General features: G+C 44.8%; 1 protein-coding gene across 1 annotated transcript in view; it reads right to left on the minus strand.

Moving 5' to 3' along the window:
* Positions 1-3,070: 3,070 nt before the first annotated feature.
* The window catches only part of pusl1 (pseudouridine synthase like 1), a gene marked incomplete at its 3' end in the record, with an annotated part of 50,917 nt that continues 37,671 nt past the window's right edge, over positions 3,071-16,316 (minus strand). The window contains exon 5 of the mRNA XM_084338759.1: positions 3,071-3,242. Coding sequence (XP_084194885.1) covers positions 3,071-3,242 — 172 coding nt within the window. The remainder of the gene's footprint in view (positions 3,243-16,316) is intronic.

A 16,316-nucleotide genomic window follows, 5' to 3' on the forward strand; every position in this document is an offset into this window, starting at 1 on the left:
CTAAAATACTCTAAAAGATCTAGATCCCTGGCATATCTGTAGATAACTAGTATTCAGGCTATTATCAGTATTGGTGTAACAATCGGATTCATTTGATAATGAGGTCACAATTCGATTACATTCTTTATACGTTAAATTTGTTTATTGTTATTTTCACTTACAAACATACATTCTGGAATAAAAGAAGAACAGTTAAAATGTGCAGGAAAGGTCAAAAAGCCCAAGGGCTTTTAAGCGACCCCTCCCTCTTAAACCTATATAGAATAACTACACAGAAAATCCCCCTACTCCCCCCACACACATTATTCGCAAACACACATGCGCATATCCCTCTCTCATACACACAGATACATACAATACAACAATTATAAGGTTGGAAAAAAAGGCTACTCACAAATACACAAGGATACTAAAGACTACCGGATCTGTAGTTCTTTTTTAAGCTTGGCTTTTAAATGTATTTAAAGTGGAACATGTTTCTGTTAGATTTTTTATATCATTCCACATCACTGCACCTTGATAGACAAATGAGAATTTGGCAACAGAGGTCCTACAGAAAGGAATGCATAAGTCATTATTTCTTCTTGTGAGATGTGCATGATAATGAGAATTAAACTAAAAATAAATTTGAAAGAAGTTGGGTAAAGATGAAGGAAGACCAATTAATTTAAGTACCCTGTTTGGTACTTGTTGACCTCATAAATTGTGAGTAGTTGCAGTTGCCTTTGGCAGAAATGAACAATCTCTTTCTTTCCTGTTTATCAGTCATTCTGTCCTTGATCCTGCATGTGGAGTTAATGGGGTTTTATGTTTTCTTAACATTCCAATTTCTAAGAGCCAAGTTGCTAACTAACCCTACATGACCGGACGTCGCAGAGAAAGACACTAGTGACGCCAGGTGACCGGATGCCAAGATGGTTTTTACTAGTGATTTTTTTAAACTGACGCTTGACACTTTCAATGCCAACGACACGATGTCTCGTTTGTTCATGCCGACCGTTCATTGCCAATGACGCGATATCTCGTTTGTTTTTTATTAGCGATTTGAATTCATATTTCATCATATGTGTGCAATCAGGAAATAAGAGATTCGATTTTTCAGCTCGCTTCTCTAGCGTGCATAAGTACACATATACTATCGATAATCTAGCGTTTATTTGAAAACGATTCATAAATAGGCCGAAAAATGACTGTTTTTTGTGTATTCCAGAATATTCCAGTAAAGGGCGATTATCACAGAATCTTTATATTTTCCTGAAACTTTCAAGAAACAAGCGTTTTTCAAAATGGTATAAAGCGGAAATGAACCGATTAAAAAACAATCCGTTTAGACAATGTTGACTGCAAACAAGTCATTGATAAGCGATGGCCAGATTAGACACATAGCCATAATTTAAGTTGTAGTTTATGCGTTCACAAATATGAGAGCTATATCATTGAAGTGGGTGGTGGCAAGGAAGCACTAGAATGTGTTAAAGGAACATGCCAACATTTGGTGAAATTAGCTTACCGTCTTCTCCAGAGAGAGACAATAAGATAGATACCAGTTTCCTCTCTGTGCGTTCAGTAGAAAGCTGGCTGCATGTTAGCCTAGCTTAGCACAATGAATGGAAGCGGACAGTGCCGGTTAGCCTTCGGGAGAGGTGTTAGTTGGACAATGCCTAGGCTAACCCGGCACTGTCCGCTTCCATTCATTGTGCTAAACTAGGCTAATGTGCAGCCAGATAGCTTTCCACTAAACGCACAGAGAGGAAACTGGTATCTATCTTCTTGTCTCTCTAATTTCCCAAAATGTTGGCGTGTTCCTTTAAAATTCCATATACCCAAATGCCTTATCAGAGAGATACATTAGAAGGCTCTGTCTACAGGACCACAGCTGCATGAGCCACCGATGAAGCTAGGATTGATCTATTAATAGTCCATTCATTTTCCTAGAGTTGCAGCAAAGACTGGAGACTCAGAAAAGCCCGAAAATATGTTATCATTAAATCATTAAATCTGTAAATTCATACAGGAATTGCAGCCCAAAGTGCTTCAGAGCAGTAAAAATAGACATAAAATGAGCATAAAATAGACAGAATAAAGCACTATTTAGTGAGCTAGCCTCCATAATAGCTTTGGTGCGTAATTAGCTAAAGTTGCATCCCTGATTTCCATTTGGCTGTCGCAGGGAACCTTCAATAAACCAGTAGTGGATGATCGTAATGTTCTTGGGGGCACATCGTTGACAAGATAATTGGCAATGTTGTTTGGTCCTGTTCCATTTAGGGCTTTGTATATTAGACCTGTTCGCTGTATACATACATACCATGTTCGCTGCCAATCAGCAATACCAACTGAGTCACGTGACTAAGTTGCCCCCTACCTGCACGAGCTGCTGCGCTAAAAAAGTACAACAGGGCTCTATGGAGAAACCATGACACTCCCCTGACTAGAAGTTGTTTCAAAACGAAAACAGCTGGATGTCATTTAGCCAAATCAGCACGGCTGTGAGTGTGAGTCTTTCACCTTTTACATATCTAGCTTTGGCATGGATTGATTGTTTAGATCGCTAGCATGGCTAATAAAAGTAAATATATTGTAGTCTGCCCCGTTGTTCTAACCAGGATTACGTTCCTTTTGCCCCCTTGATGAGCATACTGAGTCTGACGTGGACATCGAACAGGCCTGTAAGGAGGAAGAAAGAAAAGAGTAGAGAGTCTACCTGTGGAAGTGGGCGTGTGTGAAGGTGGTCCTACCTGTGGAAGTGGGCGTGTGTAAAGGTGGTCCTACCTGTGGAAGTGGGCGTGTGTGAAGGTGGTCCTACCTGTGGAAGTGGGCGTGAAGGTGGTCCTACCTGTGGAAGTGGGCGTGTGTGAAGGTGGTCCTACCTGTGGAAGTGGGCGTGTGTGAAGGTGGTCCTACCTGTGGAAGTGGGCGTGTGTGAAGGTGGTCCTACCTGTGGAAGTGGGCGTGTGTGAAGGTGGTCCTACCTGTGGAAGTGGGCGTGTGTGAAGGTGGTCCTACCTGTGGAAGTGGGCGTGTGTGAAGGTGGTCCTACCTGTGGAAGTGGGCGTGTGTGAAGGTGGTCCTACCTGTGGAAGTGGGCGTGTGTGAAGGTGGTCCCCGGCTCGATACTGGCCACATCCATGGTCTTCACAGGGTTCTTAAAGGGATCGCTGTTCATCGCTCTGAAGCTGCTGAAGTCGTGCGTCCCCACCAGCAGGGCGGCAGCCTCGCGCATGGCCTCCACATCCAACTCCCTGTGAGACCACCACAGAAGAAGAGATGTCAGAGGGTTCCAGCCAGGTGTTCTCATGACGCATCCCGTCGACACAACTTGTCGTCATTTAATGACCAAGATGTCTGCAATAATAATGATGATGATGATGATGATGATTAGAATAGAAGTACTTTATTGATCCCGAGGGAAATTCAGCACTCAAAATAAACATTTAGGTAGTCAAAAATCACAAATAAGAATAGTTATTCAGTTAAGTTATTTATTTATTTTTTACCCAGGGACAGTGCACATTAATCAACAGCTTCAGTTTCCACGTCAATGTCAATGAGCCAGAATTAGCTAATGAGCTAGTTTTCATCTGTAGTCCCTGCCTACCATGCATGTCTTTTATGAATAGAAATACAGTCAGGGATATACATTCTAAAAGATGTATACAGCAAAAAATATACCTTAATATACAGTAAAATGTACAGATAAAAATGGAAGTGTCGACGTAAAGGTAAAAAGTCATAAATCCACCTTCGATCAAAACAAAATGGACACATTTCTTAATCAAATTATTCTCCCTAAACTTTCAGAGGATGACGCTAAACAGTTAGAAATACCGATCACACTAGAGGAACTCAAGAAGGCCATAACCGCAATGAAAAGTGGTAAGGCTCCAGGAAGAGACGGTTTCCCATCAGAAATGTACCTTTCTTGTTGGGACATAATTGGCCCCTTATTACTAAATATGATCTTATACTCAGTCAAGGAGGGGAACTTCCATAAAATTGACAATATTGCACTCATAACAGTCCTCCTTAAAAAAGACAAAGACCCCAACGAGTGCGGTAGTTATAGACCTGTAAGCCTCCTCGGAACAGATATCAAACTGTACTCTAAGGTATTAGCCATCAGATTACAAAAGCATATGACGTCTTTAGTTCACCCGGACCAAACTGGCTTCATAGGAGGCCGCCTGATCACTGAGAACATAAGACGTATACTGCACGTACTTGATGCCGACAAGGAGGACACCATACCTAAGGCGATGCTGTCCCTGGATGCTATGAAGGCCTTTGACAGGCTGGAATGGTCGTATCTGTGGGCAGTGCTAGAAAGGATGGGGTTAGGAAAAGGATTCATCGATATGATTAAAGTATTATACAAAGACCCATCGGCCATGATTACAACAGGCACAATCATCTCTGAAATATTTCCAGTATCACGCTCTGCCAGACAGGGTTGTCCTCTTAGTCCCGGACTGTTCAATCTATCATTAGAGCCTTTAGCACAATATATAAGACAATCCCAATCCATAGAACCTATCGTAATCAAGGGCACACAACAAAAAATTTGTTTATATGCGGACGATGTAATATTGTTCATGAAAAACCCCAACACCACATTGCCTCATCTGCTCAAGTTGATTGAGGACTTTGGTGATTTATCGGGATTTAAGATAAATTGGCCGAAGTCGGCTTTCCTTCCACTTAACACCCCTGCAAAAAAAGATACAACCCTCCCAGGACAGATACCGATGGTAAAACATTTCAGATGCTTGGGAGTGGAAATATTCCCTACCATAAGACAAACGGTGAAGCACAACTACACAAAAATCCAAAACAAAATCAAAGACGACCTTGATAGATGGGCAAAACTTAAGAACACAGTACAAGCACGGATATCAATAGTTAAGATGGATGTACTACCTAAAATCAACTTCTTCTGTTCAATGCTACCGTTACCCCCTCCAGAGGGTTACTGGAAAAGATTACACTCCTCCACATACAAATTTATTTGGAATAACAAACCACCACGTATAAAAAGATCCACCGCACAGAGAAATAAAGCAGATGGTGGCATGGCATTTCCAGATTTTTTCCTATATTTTAAGGCGTACTCATTAAGTCCATTGACAACATGGTTTGACTCCCAAGCATTAGCATCTTGGAGAAAAATAGAAGAAAACATAGTAGCCCCACATAGACTGAAGGACATAGCATACACTAAACTACCAATCAAGCACTGTGAACGAAAATTTGGCCCCATAATTACTCATGCGATCCGGATATGGCGTGAATCACAAAAAAAAAATCCTAACCCACAAGAATGGCACAATCATACTCCCTTATTCAATAACAATGCTCTCTTAATTGGAAAACGACCTATAAGATTCCCTATATGGGAAGAGCAAGGCATACACGCATTAGGGGATGTTTTTAACAAACAGGGTTTTTGTAGTGATAAAGAAATACGCAAAAAATTTAATCTCACCAAGTCCACATGGCTTTTTCACAAACAGTTAGAGCTATGTTTGAAGTCTCACGGTGTTCCATTAGACAGACCAATTGAACACCACAGATACCACAAATTCTTCTACTCAAGAGAGACATCGAGAGGTTTTGTTTCAGAATTTTATCATCAATTACTAACGTCCTCGTATGAAACCCTCCAACTTGACTCTGTCTGGAGGAGGGATATACCAGACCTGGAAAATGACTTTGATTGGCAAGGAGCCTGGGCAAATGTCCGACTTACATCAAGGAACCCGGATCATCAACAAATCAATCTTAACTATATTCACAGGACATACTTGACTCCTATAAGACTGTGCCGAATGGGGCTCAAACAAGATTCCAAATGCACCCAATGTACAAATGGGGACGAAGGGACATTTATGCACATGTATTGGGACTGCTCACCAGTTAAGGCATTCTGGAAAGATGTGACCCAACAAATATCAAAACTCGTATCTTGGAATATACCTGTACACCCCTCGGTATTGCTGTTGAATGATGTTTTTGAGTTTGCAGTGAATCCACAGCTAAAGAGATTGGTTTTATCGGGTATCACAGTAGCCAAAAAGCTGATCGCATCACGCTGGTTTCAACCGGAAAAAATGTGCCGTAAAGTTTGGTTTCTTACATATCTCGATGTAATTTACCATGAAATATCTACAGCAAGAATTCTGGGTCTCAATGAATCCAAAATGTCAATGTGGTTAGAAGTGGTGGAGAGAATAAAAGCTAGCTTATAATGGTAGTGTCTGGTTAGGTGCGAGGGATAGTGGAGGTACTTCTCAAGGTGGGGTCCGGGAGGGGGGGGTTCGAGCTGAGCATATGTGTGTAGGGTTTTATTTTTTTAGATAACAGGTATTATGGGTATATCTTATATAAAACAACTAACCAAAAGGTGATCTCATTGGATGTGCCCTGACAATTAATGCTTGTATATCTTATCGTGTGTTGTCATGTTTGTTTATATGTTTGTTTAAAAAATAATAAAAAAAAAAAATACAAAAAAAAAAATACAAAAGACCAGGAGATATGCCAGAGTTTGTACTGTCTCTCTGGGCTCAGTGAGGCACAGTGATGTGTTATACAGTCTGATGGCTGTTGGAATGAAGGACTTCCTGTGCCGTTCAGTGTTGCATCTTGGGATGTGGATGATGATGATGATGATACTTTGATTCATAATACTATGAATATAGAACAACTACATAATTTAACCCTTGCACTGAAGAACCATATAATTCCGTTTTGAAATATTTTGGGACAGTTCATGCATTTGCAGCTGTGAAGTGAATCTAAATCACTTAGAGTGTGAATGTGATATATCATATATATGATACGATATACCACTCTGAACAAAACACTCAATCTTTATATAATACAGTTTCAAAACCTAAAACGGAGTTACATGGCTCTTCGTCTGAGGTAGTCAATTCATATATAATAACACGTGTTATATAACACCTAACATCTAATATAGTTCTCTTTGCTTCCAAATAAGAGAGTAGGAAGCAGCTCTCACAGTCTGCCCTATGGACTGCAAATGGACTGCATTTATATAACAGCTTTTATCCAAAGCGCTTTACAACTTATGCCTCACGTTCAGCCATTCACTCACCCATTCACACACCGACGGCAGAGGCAACCATGCAAGGTTCCGCCCCTTCTCATCAGGAGCAGTTAGGGGTTACGTGTCTTGCTCAAGGAACCGGAATCGAACCGGGAACCTTCCGATTACCAGGCGACCACTCTACCTCCTCAACCACTGTCACCCTAAAAGTGGGAGGAGCTGTTGAGCTCTTAAGCCCTAGCCATATTTTCAGAAGAATTTGCCTAAAAGTACATACCCAAGTAAATAGAAGATTGCTCCACTTCTACAAGGCCCATTTGCATGTTCTTGGTATCTAGGGACATCTATGGACCTCGGGGAATGTATTCACAGTGTCAGAAATATTGTGGGTTTCTCTCCTCCAAATTGCCTGTGGTGCATGCTACATGGGGACATTAACGTGTGTTGTCGGGCCTTACAAATACATTTGATTTGATTTGATAATACAGTCCGTATTAATTAATGTAGCGTTTTTTTTCTCCAAATGTAGCCAAGATTAAAGACCCTAACCCTATCAAAACAGCAGTTAAAGTGTATATTTTCAGCACTACGTTTGTGTTCTGCTACAGTTCTGCCTACAGGAAGACAGAAACAGGGAGTATGTTCTGCTACAGTTCTGCCTACAAGAAGACAGAAACAGGGTGTATGTTCTGCTACAGTTCTGCCTACAAGAAGACAGAAACAGGGTGTATGTTCTGCTACAGTTCTGCCTACAAGAAGACAGAAACAGGGTGTATGTTCTGCTACAGTTCTGCCTACAAGAAGACAGAAACAGGGTGTATGTTCTGCTACAGTTCTGCCTACAAGAAGACAGAAACAGGGTGTATGTTCTGCTACAGTTCTGCCTACAGGAAGACAGAAACAGGGAGTATGTTCTGCTACAGTTCTGCCTACAAGAAGACAGAAACAGGGTGTATGTTCTGCTACAGTTCTGCCTACAGGAAGACAGAAACATGGTGTATGTACTGCTACAGTTCTGCCTACAGGAAGACAGAAACAGGGTGTATGTTCTGCTACAGTTCTGCCTACAGGAAGACAGAAACAGGGTGTATGTTCTGGCAAAGTTCTGCCTACAGGAAGACAGAAACAGGGTGTATGTACTGGTACAGTTCTGCCTACAGGAAGACAGAAACAGGGAGTATGTTCTGGTAAAGTTCTGCCTACAGGAAGACAGAAACAGGGTGTATGTTCTGGCAGTAGCTCTATGGTTCCTCATACTGTTGGCCGCTGTTCAGGCCGTGGTCAGATATCCTTACTAGGGATGCACGATCCAACTTTTTCAGTCCCGATACCGATACGATACCTGGGCTTTGGGTATCGGCCGATACCGAGTACCAATCCGATGCCCATTGTTCAATTAATGAACTGTATGCCTCACTGTGTGGAAGAGACTGGGATCATTCTTTAGTGCAAGGCAACATCAGGCTTGACTTAAAACATTACTTTCCTAACTTAGTGAAACAAAATGTAACAAATGAACACATAGATATGAATGTACTGAATTGTTAATTATTATTTTATTTATTATAATATTATATTATTATAAAATAAAAAAGATACAAAACAATTCCGATATATATATATTTGTAAACTGAGCTCTGTGGCCACAGAAATAAACTATGTTCTATATTCTTATATATACAAATTTCTACAGCTTCACTGTTTGGCTCATTTGAAATATTCCACAACAACATCTAAACTAATAATCTGAAAAAGCATTTATTTTGAGGCATAAGGCTATAAGGTCAAGCTTTTTAATCAACTTTCAGAGACTCATTCTGCCCTTGCATCCTGCCCAGAAATTGACAACCGTGTCAAAGGGCAAAGATGAAAAACCCTGCATGCTATTAAGGTTCAGAGGTCAATGTGGATAAACTAACAGATCATCTCTAGACCTCTGTCTGTCTCCAAAGCCCTGTCCTTTAACCATCGATTTGTATATTATATAAACTGCTCTGGAGCACTGGGTTTAATCTTCTGAAGGACGCTGACGCATGAGAGAGAGAGAGAGAGAGAGAGAGAGAGAGAGAGAGAGAGAGAGAGAGAGAGAGAGAGAGAGAGAGAGAGAGAGAGAGAGAGATGGGGGGAGAGAGAGAGAGAGAGAGATGGGGGGAGAGAGAGAGAGGGGTTGAGGGAGAGAAAGAGTGATAGGGAGTGAGGAAGAGAGAGAGATAGATATAGAGCGAGAGATAGATAGGGTAAGGGAGAGAGGAGAGAGAGAGAGAGCGAGAGAGAGAGCCCAGTGCTGGAGCTCTCTCGGGTAACATGCTGCTATCACTACTTAAATATGACATGAGAGAGACAGAGAAGAACAGAGAGAGAGAAAGAGACGGAGAAGAACAGAGAGAGAGAGAGACAGAGAGAGGAGAGGGAGAGAGAGGGACATAAAGAGAGACAGAGGGAGAGAGATGGGCAGAGAGTGAAGGAGGGAAAGATGGTGAGTGAGAGAAACAGAGGGAAGGAGAGAGAGAAGGAAGGAGAGATAGATGGATTGTTCTAATTAAAGTCTGGAATGTGATGAGAGTTACTTATGTATGAGAAGGAGGTGGTGACGGGGGAGATGGATGTCAAAGAGAGGATGGAGAGAGGGGAGGAGGGATGGAATGATGGTGAGGGGAGGAGGGATGGAAGGATGGTGAGGGGAGGAGGTGAGGGATGAGGGATGATGAGGGGAGGAGGTGAGGGATGAAGGGATGATGAGGAGAGGAGGTGAGGGATGAAGGGATGATGAGGAGAGGAGGTGAGGGATGAAGGGATGATGAGGAGGTGAGGGATGAAGGGATGATGAGGAGAGGAGGCGAGGTATGAGGGATGATGAGGAGAGGAGGTGAGGGATGAAGGGATGATGAGAAGAGGAGGTGAGGGATGAAGGGATGATGAGGAGGTGATGGATGAAGGGATGATGAGGAGAGGATGCGAGGGATGAGGGATGATGAAGGGAGGAGAGGAGGGATGCGAGATGATGAGGGGAGGAGAGGAGGGATGAGGGATGATGAGGGGAGGAGAGGAGGGATGAGGGATGATGAGGGGAGGAGAGGAGGGATGGGGGAGGAGAGGAGGGATGAGGGATGATGAGGGGAGGAGAGGAGGGATGAGGGATGATGAGGGGAGGAGAGGAGGGATGGGGGAGGAGAGGAGGGATGAGGGATGATGAGGGGAGGAGAGGAGCGATGATGAGGGGAGGAGAGGAGGGATGAGGGATGATGAGGTGAGGGATGATGGATGATGAGGTGAGGGATGAGGGATGATGAGGGGAGGAGAGGAGGGATGATGGATGATGAGGTGAGGGATGCGGGATGATGAGGAGAGGAGGGATGAGGGATGATGAGGTGAGGGATGAAGGGATGATGAGGGGAGGAGGTGAGGGATGAAGGGATGATGAGGAGAGGGTGAGGGATGAAGAGATGATGAGGGGAGGAGGTGAGGGATGAAGGGATGATGATGGGAGGAGGTGAGGGATGAGGGATGATGAGGGGAAGTGAGGGATGATGAAGGGAGGAGGTGAGGGATGATGATGGAAGGAGGTGAGGGATGAGGGATGATGAGGGGAAGTGAGGGATGAAGGGATGATGAAGGGAGGAGGGATAGCAAGGAGAAGCATCCAGAAGAGACAGAACGAGAGATTGAACACATTTAAAAGGACAGTCACTAAAAAGAGAGTGAAAAACAAACTCTACCTTTGAGTGACACCTTCTCTGCTCTCTCCACAGAGATGGCAACCTCCACCCTCCTCTCAGCCCTTGCAACCTCCTTCGACAAGCTCTGTCCCCTCGTTGAGAAACCTGCCCGCCGTTCCCCACCCAGTCCATGGCTGACGGATGCAGTGAGAGAACAAAGACAGGTCCTGAGAGCAGCTGAGAGGAAGTATAGAAAGTCACGCCTCACTGCTGACATCGACACATATCACAACCTCTTGTTAACATTCTCCAAAACCATTACTAATGCCAAAGCTTCTTTCTTTCACCATAGGATTGAGGCCTCTGCCAAGAATCTTCGCAAACTGCATGCTACCATGTCCTCCCTCCTCACTCCCCCCCCCCACCCCCTCCTCCCTCATCTTTCTCTGCCGAAGACTTTGCGATCTTCTTTGAGGAAAAAGTGGAGAACATCCGCAGCTCCTTCTCCCAACCCCCACCCATTCCAAATACTGAATCGAGAACCTCATCCTTCACTCTGTCATCTTTCTCTCCCATTACAGAAGCCGAGACCCTGACACTGGTAACGTCGAACCGTCCGACTACATGCCAGCTGGACCAGCTACCCTCCCCACTACTCCAGACCATAGCACCGGACATCCTCCCATTCCTAACTGCAACCATCAACTCCTCACTCAACTCGGGGGTGGTCCCCACCTCCCTAAAACAAGCCAGAGTCACGCCGCTCATAAAAAAAAAACCTGAACCCCACCGTCATAGGCAACTATAGTCATGTCTCTCTTCTCTCCTTCCTTTCTAAAACACTTGAACGTGCTGTATCCAACCAACTTACTGCTTATCTCTTACAGAATGACCTCCTAGACCCTAATCAGTCTGGTTTCCGGACTGGCCACTCCACAGAAACGGCCCTCATTGCGGTCACAGAGGCACTTCACTTAGCAAAAGCGAAGGGCCTCTCCTCTGTCCTGATTCTCCTAGATCAGGGGTCTCAAACTCAATTTACCTGGGGGCCGCTGGAGGTAGAGTCTGGGTGAGGCTGGGCCGCATCAAATATTCCACAAAAAAAGGGTTTCAAGCATTAAAAAAAAAGTACAACTGATCCAATCTTCTCAATCCTTAGCAATAACATTTCAGAACATGAACAGTTCTTCAGAACATGAACAGTTCTTCAGAACATGAATGGTTCTTCAGAACATAGGCTTCTCAGTGGTGTCAGTGGACTCATCCACAGCTATGGAAATGCACTGTGCATTTTTTTTAATTCTATCACAAAGCTGTGCCAGCCAGTATTTCAGTTATTCAAATCACCAGCCAGTATTTCAGTTATTCTGGTTGCTGTGCGATCTGAGGGGGCTTTGCTTTTGTTTGCCTTCAAACATGGTCTCCATCACTCAGTCATACATTATTTTCAAATTGCCACCCTTCACAAGAGCTACCGTTTCTTGGCATATAGTCACATTGGTTTGGTGCTGGGACTCAGGATGAATGCATATTTTTCAGTCCATTCACCTTTGAATTGCAGTCGACCTTTCTTTTACTGACCATCTTTGAAAATGGATAGAAACTAGGCTAGTAGCTACATTTATCTCACGGAGATAAAACTGGGAGCGAGTTTACTGTAGATGCGCCGTCAACTGACTCGGACTGAAAGAGAGAGACGACTTGCATTCCGTAAAGACCCGCCCTACTCCCCTACATTTACATTTACATTTAGTCATTTAGCTGACGCTTTTATCCAAAGCGACTTACAAGTTCTGTGCGACAAGACAGCAAGAAGGGTATAACTCTATCAGCTGAGTAACAATGTTCATCAAAGTGTTGCGTGTTACAGTGTAGGTTAGTTTATTAGGACAAGTGCATGACATTAAGGTTAGTCGGGGTTAGATTTTTTTTTTTTTTTCTTTTTTTTATCATTTCAGATAATGGTTGAAGAAGTGAGTCTTTAGTCGACGGCGAAAGATTGGACGGGATTCGGCTGTCCTAACTGGGATGGGTAGTTCATTCCACCATTGTGGGGCAAGGACTGAGAATAGGCGGCTTCTCTTTGATGACCCTCCGGGAGCTTGGATAGGAGTAGATCTGAGGCGGCCAGAAGATGCAGAGCGTAGGGGTCTTGAGGGTGTGTAGTTAGAGACCATTGACCGGAGGTAGGCGGGAGCGGTTCCCTTTGCCGCACGGTATGCTAGGTATGCTACTCTGCATCTGATTCGCAGACTGGCAGGGGAACGCTGACGGGATGCTGAATGTGATTGGACCAGACCCGTACACAGACAGACAGTGGCAGTGCAGCCAGCCGCTTATGCAGAGCACTGCTCGCAGTCAGAGGAGATAGCGAGGATGCATTCGCCTTCCACTTTACTTGATATCACTCCGGAATCACGTTTCAACCAAGTCACTAACATAACGTTGCTGTCATGAGCCTGCGCTATGGTATCCTACAAGTGATAAAATAAATAAAACTTCCAACTCTCGTGCAACGTCTTGGCAAACAGTAGCGCGCGGGCCGCATTAACACTACACTTTGATGTCAAGTAGGGGGCCGCAAAATATCATCCCTCGGGCCGCAATTGGCTCGCAGGCCGCGAGTTTGAGACCCCTGTCCTAGATCTATCTGCAGCCTTCGACACAGTCAACCATCAGATCCTCCTCGCGGCCCTTGCAGGAATTAGAGTGGTTGGCTCTGCGCTGACATGGCTGACATCATACCTCAATGACCGCTCCTACCAAGTGTCATGGAGAGGGACCCTGTCTGCCACCCAACCCCTGCGGACGGGTGTCCCCCAGGGCTCGGTCCTAGGACCCCTTCTCTTCTCCCTCTAGTCTACACTAAATCACTGGGTAACATTATCACGTCTCATGGCTTCTCGTATCATTGCTATGCCGATAATACTCAACTCTTCCTCTCCTTCCCTCCCTCAGATATCCACGTCTCTGAGCGGATCTCGGCCTGTCTGTCTGACATCTCCGCCTGGATGACGACCAACCACCTCAAACTGAACCTAAGCAAAACAGAATTGCTCCACCTGCCGGCCAAATCCTCCCCCCTGACCGACCTTTCCATCACAGTCAAGAATGCAGCTGTGACCGCGTCCCCGGCCGCCAAGAACCTTGGTGTTGTCCTCGACGACCAGTTGAACTTCTCTGCTCACATCGCAGTGACAACCAGAACCTGCAGATTCCTCCTGAGCAACGTCAGAAGGATCCGCCCCTTCCTGACAAAAGAAGCCACCCAACTCCTTGTCCAATCAACAGTCATCTCCCGCCTCAACTACTGCAACACACTGCTCGCTGGCCTCCCGGCCACTGCCACCAAGCCTCTTCAACTCATTCAGAACGCAGCGGCCCGCCTGATCTCAAACCTACCGAAGTCGGCCCATGTCACCCCACTTCTTAGGGACCTGCACTGGCTCCCCATTGCTGCACGTATCCGCTTCAAGGCCCTCGACCTGGCATACCGTGCGGCAAAGGGAACCACTCCCGCCTACCTCCGGTCAATGGTCTCTAACTACACACCCTCAAGACCCCTACGCTCTGCATCTTCTGGCCGCCTCAGACCTACTCCTATCCGAGCTCCGGGAGGGTCATCAAAGAGAAGTCGCCTATTCTCAGTCCTTGCCCCACAATGGTGGAATGAACTACCCACCCCAGTTAGGACAGCCGAATCCCGTCCAATCTTTCGCCGTTGACTAAAGACGCACTTCTTCAACCATTATCTGAAAAAAGAAAAAAAAAAAATACCTACAGTAACCCTAACTAACCTTACTGTCATGCACTTGTCCTAATAAACTAACCTACACTGTAACATGCAACACTTTGATGAACATTGTTACTCAGCTGATAGAGTTGTACCCTTCCTAATAACTTGTAAGTCACTTTGGATAAAAGCGTCAGCTAAATGCTAAATGACTAAATGTAAATGTAGAGAGAGAGAGAGAGAGAGAGAGAGAGAGACAGACAGACAGACAGACAGACAGACAGACAGACAGACAGACAGACAGACAGACAGACAGACAGACAGACAGACAGACAGACAGACAGACAGACAGACAGACAGACAGAAAGAGAGAGAGAGAGAGAGAGCGAGAGAGAGTGTGGGTGTTGTTCTGCCTCTGTATAAGCCTGCAGCTTATCCTGCCCTACTTTCCCCCAAAACATGGAGGAGAAAAGAGAGGAGAGAAGAGAGGAGATATGAGAGGATAATATATGAGAGGAGAAGAGAGGAGAGAGCAGAGGAGGGGAGAATAGATGAGAAGAGAGTAGAGGGGAGAGGAGAGAGGAGAAGAGAGCAGATGAGGGGAGAAGATATGAGAGGAGAGGGGAGGGGAGAGAGGAGAAGAGAGCAGAGGAGGGGAGAATATATGAGAGGAGAAGAGAGGAGAGGAGAAGATGATGAGAGATGAGGACAGGAGGACAGGAGAGAAGATAGGAGATGAGAGGAGAGGAGAAGAGAGGAGAGTGAAGAGAGGAGAGGAGAGGAGAGATGAGTGAGGAGAGGAGGAGAGAGGAGAGGAGAGAGGAGAGAAGAGAGGAGAGAAGAGAGGAGAGTGAAGAGAGAAGAGAAGAGAGGAGATGAGAAGAGAGGAGAGTGAAGAGAGGAGAGGAGAATAGAGGAGTTAGGAGAGGAGAGTAAAGGAGAAGAGGATAGGAGTGAAGAGAGGAGAGGATATAGGAGTGAGGAGAGGAGGAGAGAAGAGAGGAGAGGATAAGAGAGGAGTGAAGAGAGGAGATGAGAGGAGAAGAGAGGAGTGAAGAGAGGAGAGGAGAGGAGAAGAGTGAAGAGGAGAAGAGTGAAGAGAGGAGAGGAGAAGAGTGAAGAGAGGAGAGGAGCAGAGAGGAGAGGAGTTAGGAGAAGATAGGAGAGAGGAGAGGAGGAGAGAGGACAGGAGTGGGGAGGGGAGAGGAGGAGAAGAGAAGTGAAGAGAGACAGAAGAGAGGAGGGGAGGAAAAAAGGAGAGTGGATAGGTAGGATAGAAAGAGGAGTGGAGAGGGGGAGGAGAGCAGGGGAAAACACAAACACTTGTGCGTCACTGTGAGCTGTGCTTTCTCACGCTGCCTCCATCACATCATCCTCCACACACCATATAACTGGAACAATCACAGCATCCTCCACACACCATATAACTGGAACAATCACAGCATCCTCCACACACCAGAGAGAACAGAGAGAAAGGTCATGGTGATTTCCTTTGATACACCTAAGATGGCTGCCATAGAATTTGTATATTGTTTTCGCCGAACGTCGTTTCATGTGTGGATGAACGAGAGTCCAAAAAGTTGTAATGCTCATCACAACCGCAGCTGGAATGTTTGTCCAAACGATAACTTTGCCACTTTGTCAGCTTTCCGAGTCTCCATGACAATATTACCAAACACTCATTCATTAATTCATTAATTAATTCATTAATTAATTCATTCATTAATTCATTCACTCTACGACAGCCATTTAAGGTTATTAATGCTTTTCTATCTCTCTCTCTGTGTCTCTCTCTCTCTCTGTCTCGCTCTCTCTCTCATCTCTCTCTCTGTGTCTCTCTCTCTCATCTCTGTCTCAT

This window comes from Notolepis coatsorum (assembly GCF_963971535.1).
Source record: "Notolepis coatsorum genome assembly, contig: SCAFFOLD_306, whole genome shotgun sequence".
Classification (NCBI taxonomy): Eukaryota; Metazoa; Chordata; class Actinopteri; order Aulopiformes; family Paralepididae; genus Notolepis; species Notolepis coatsorum.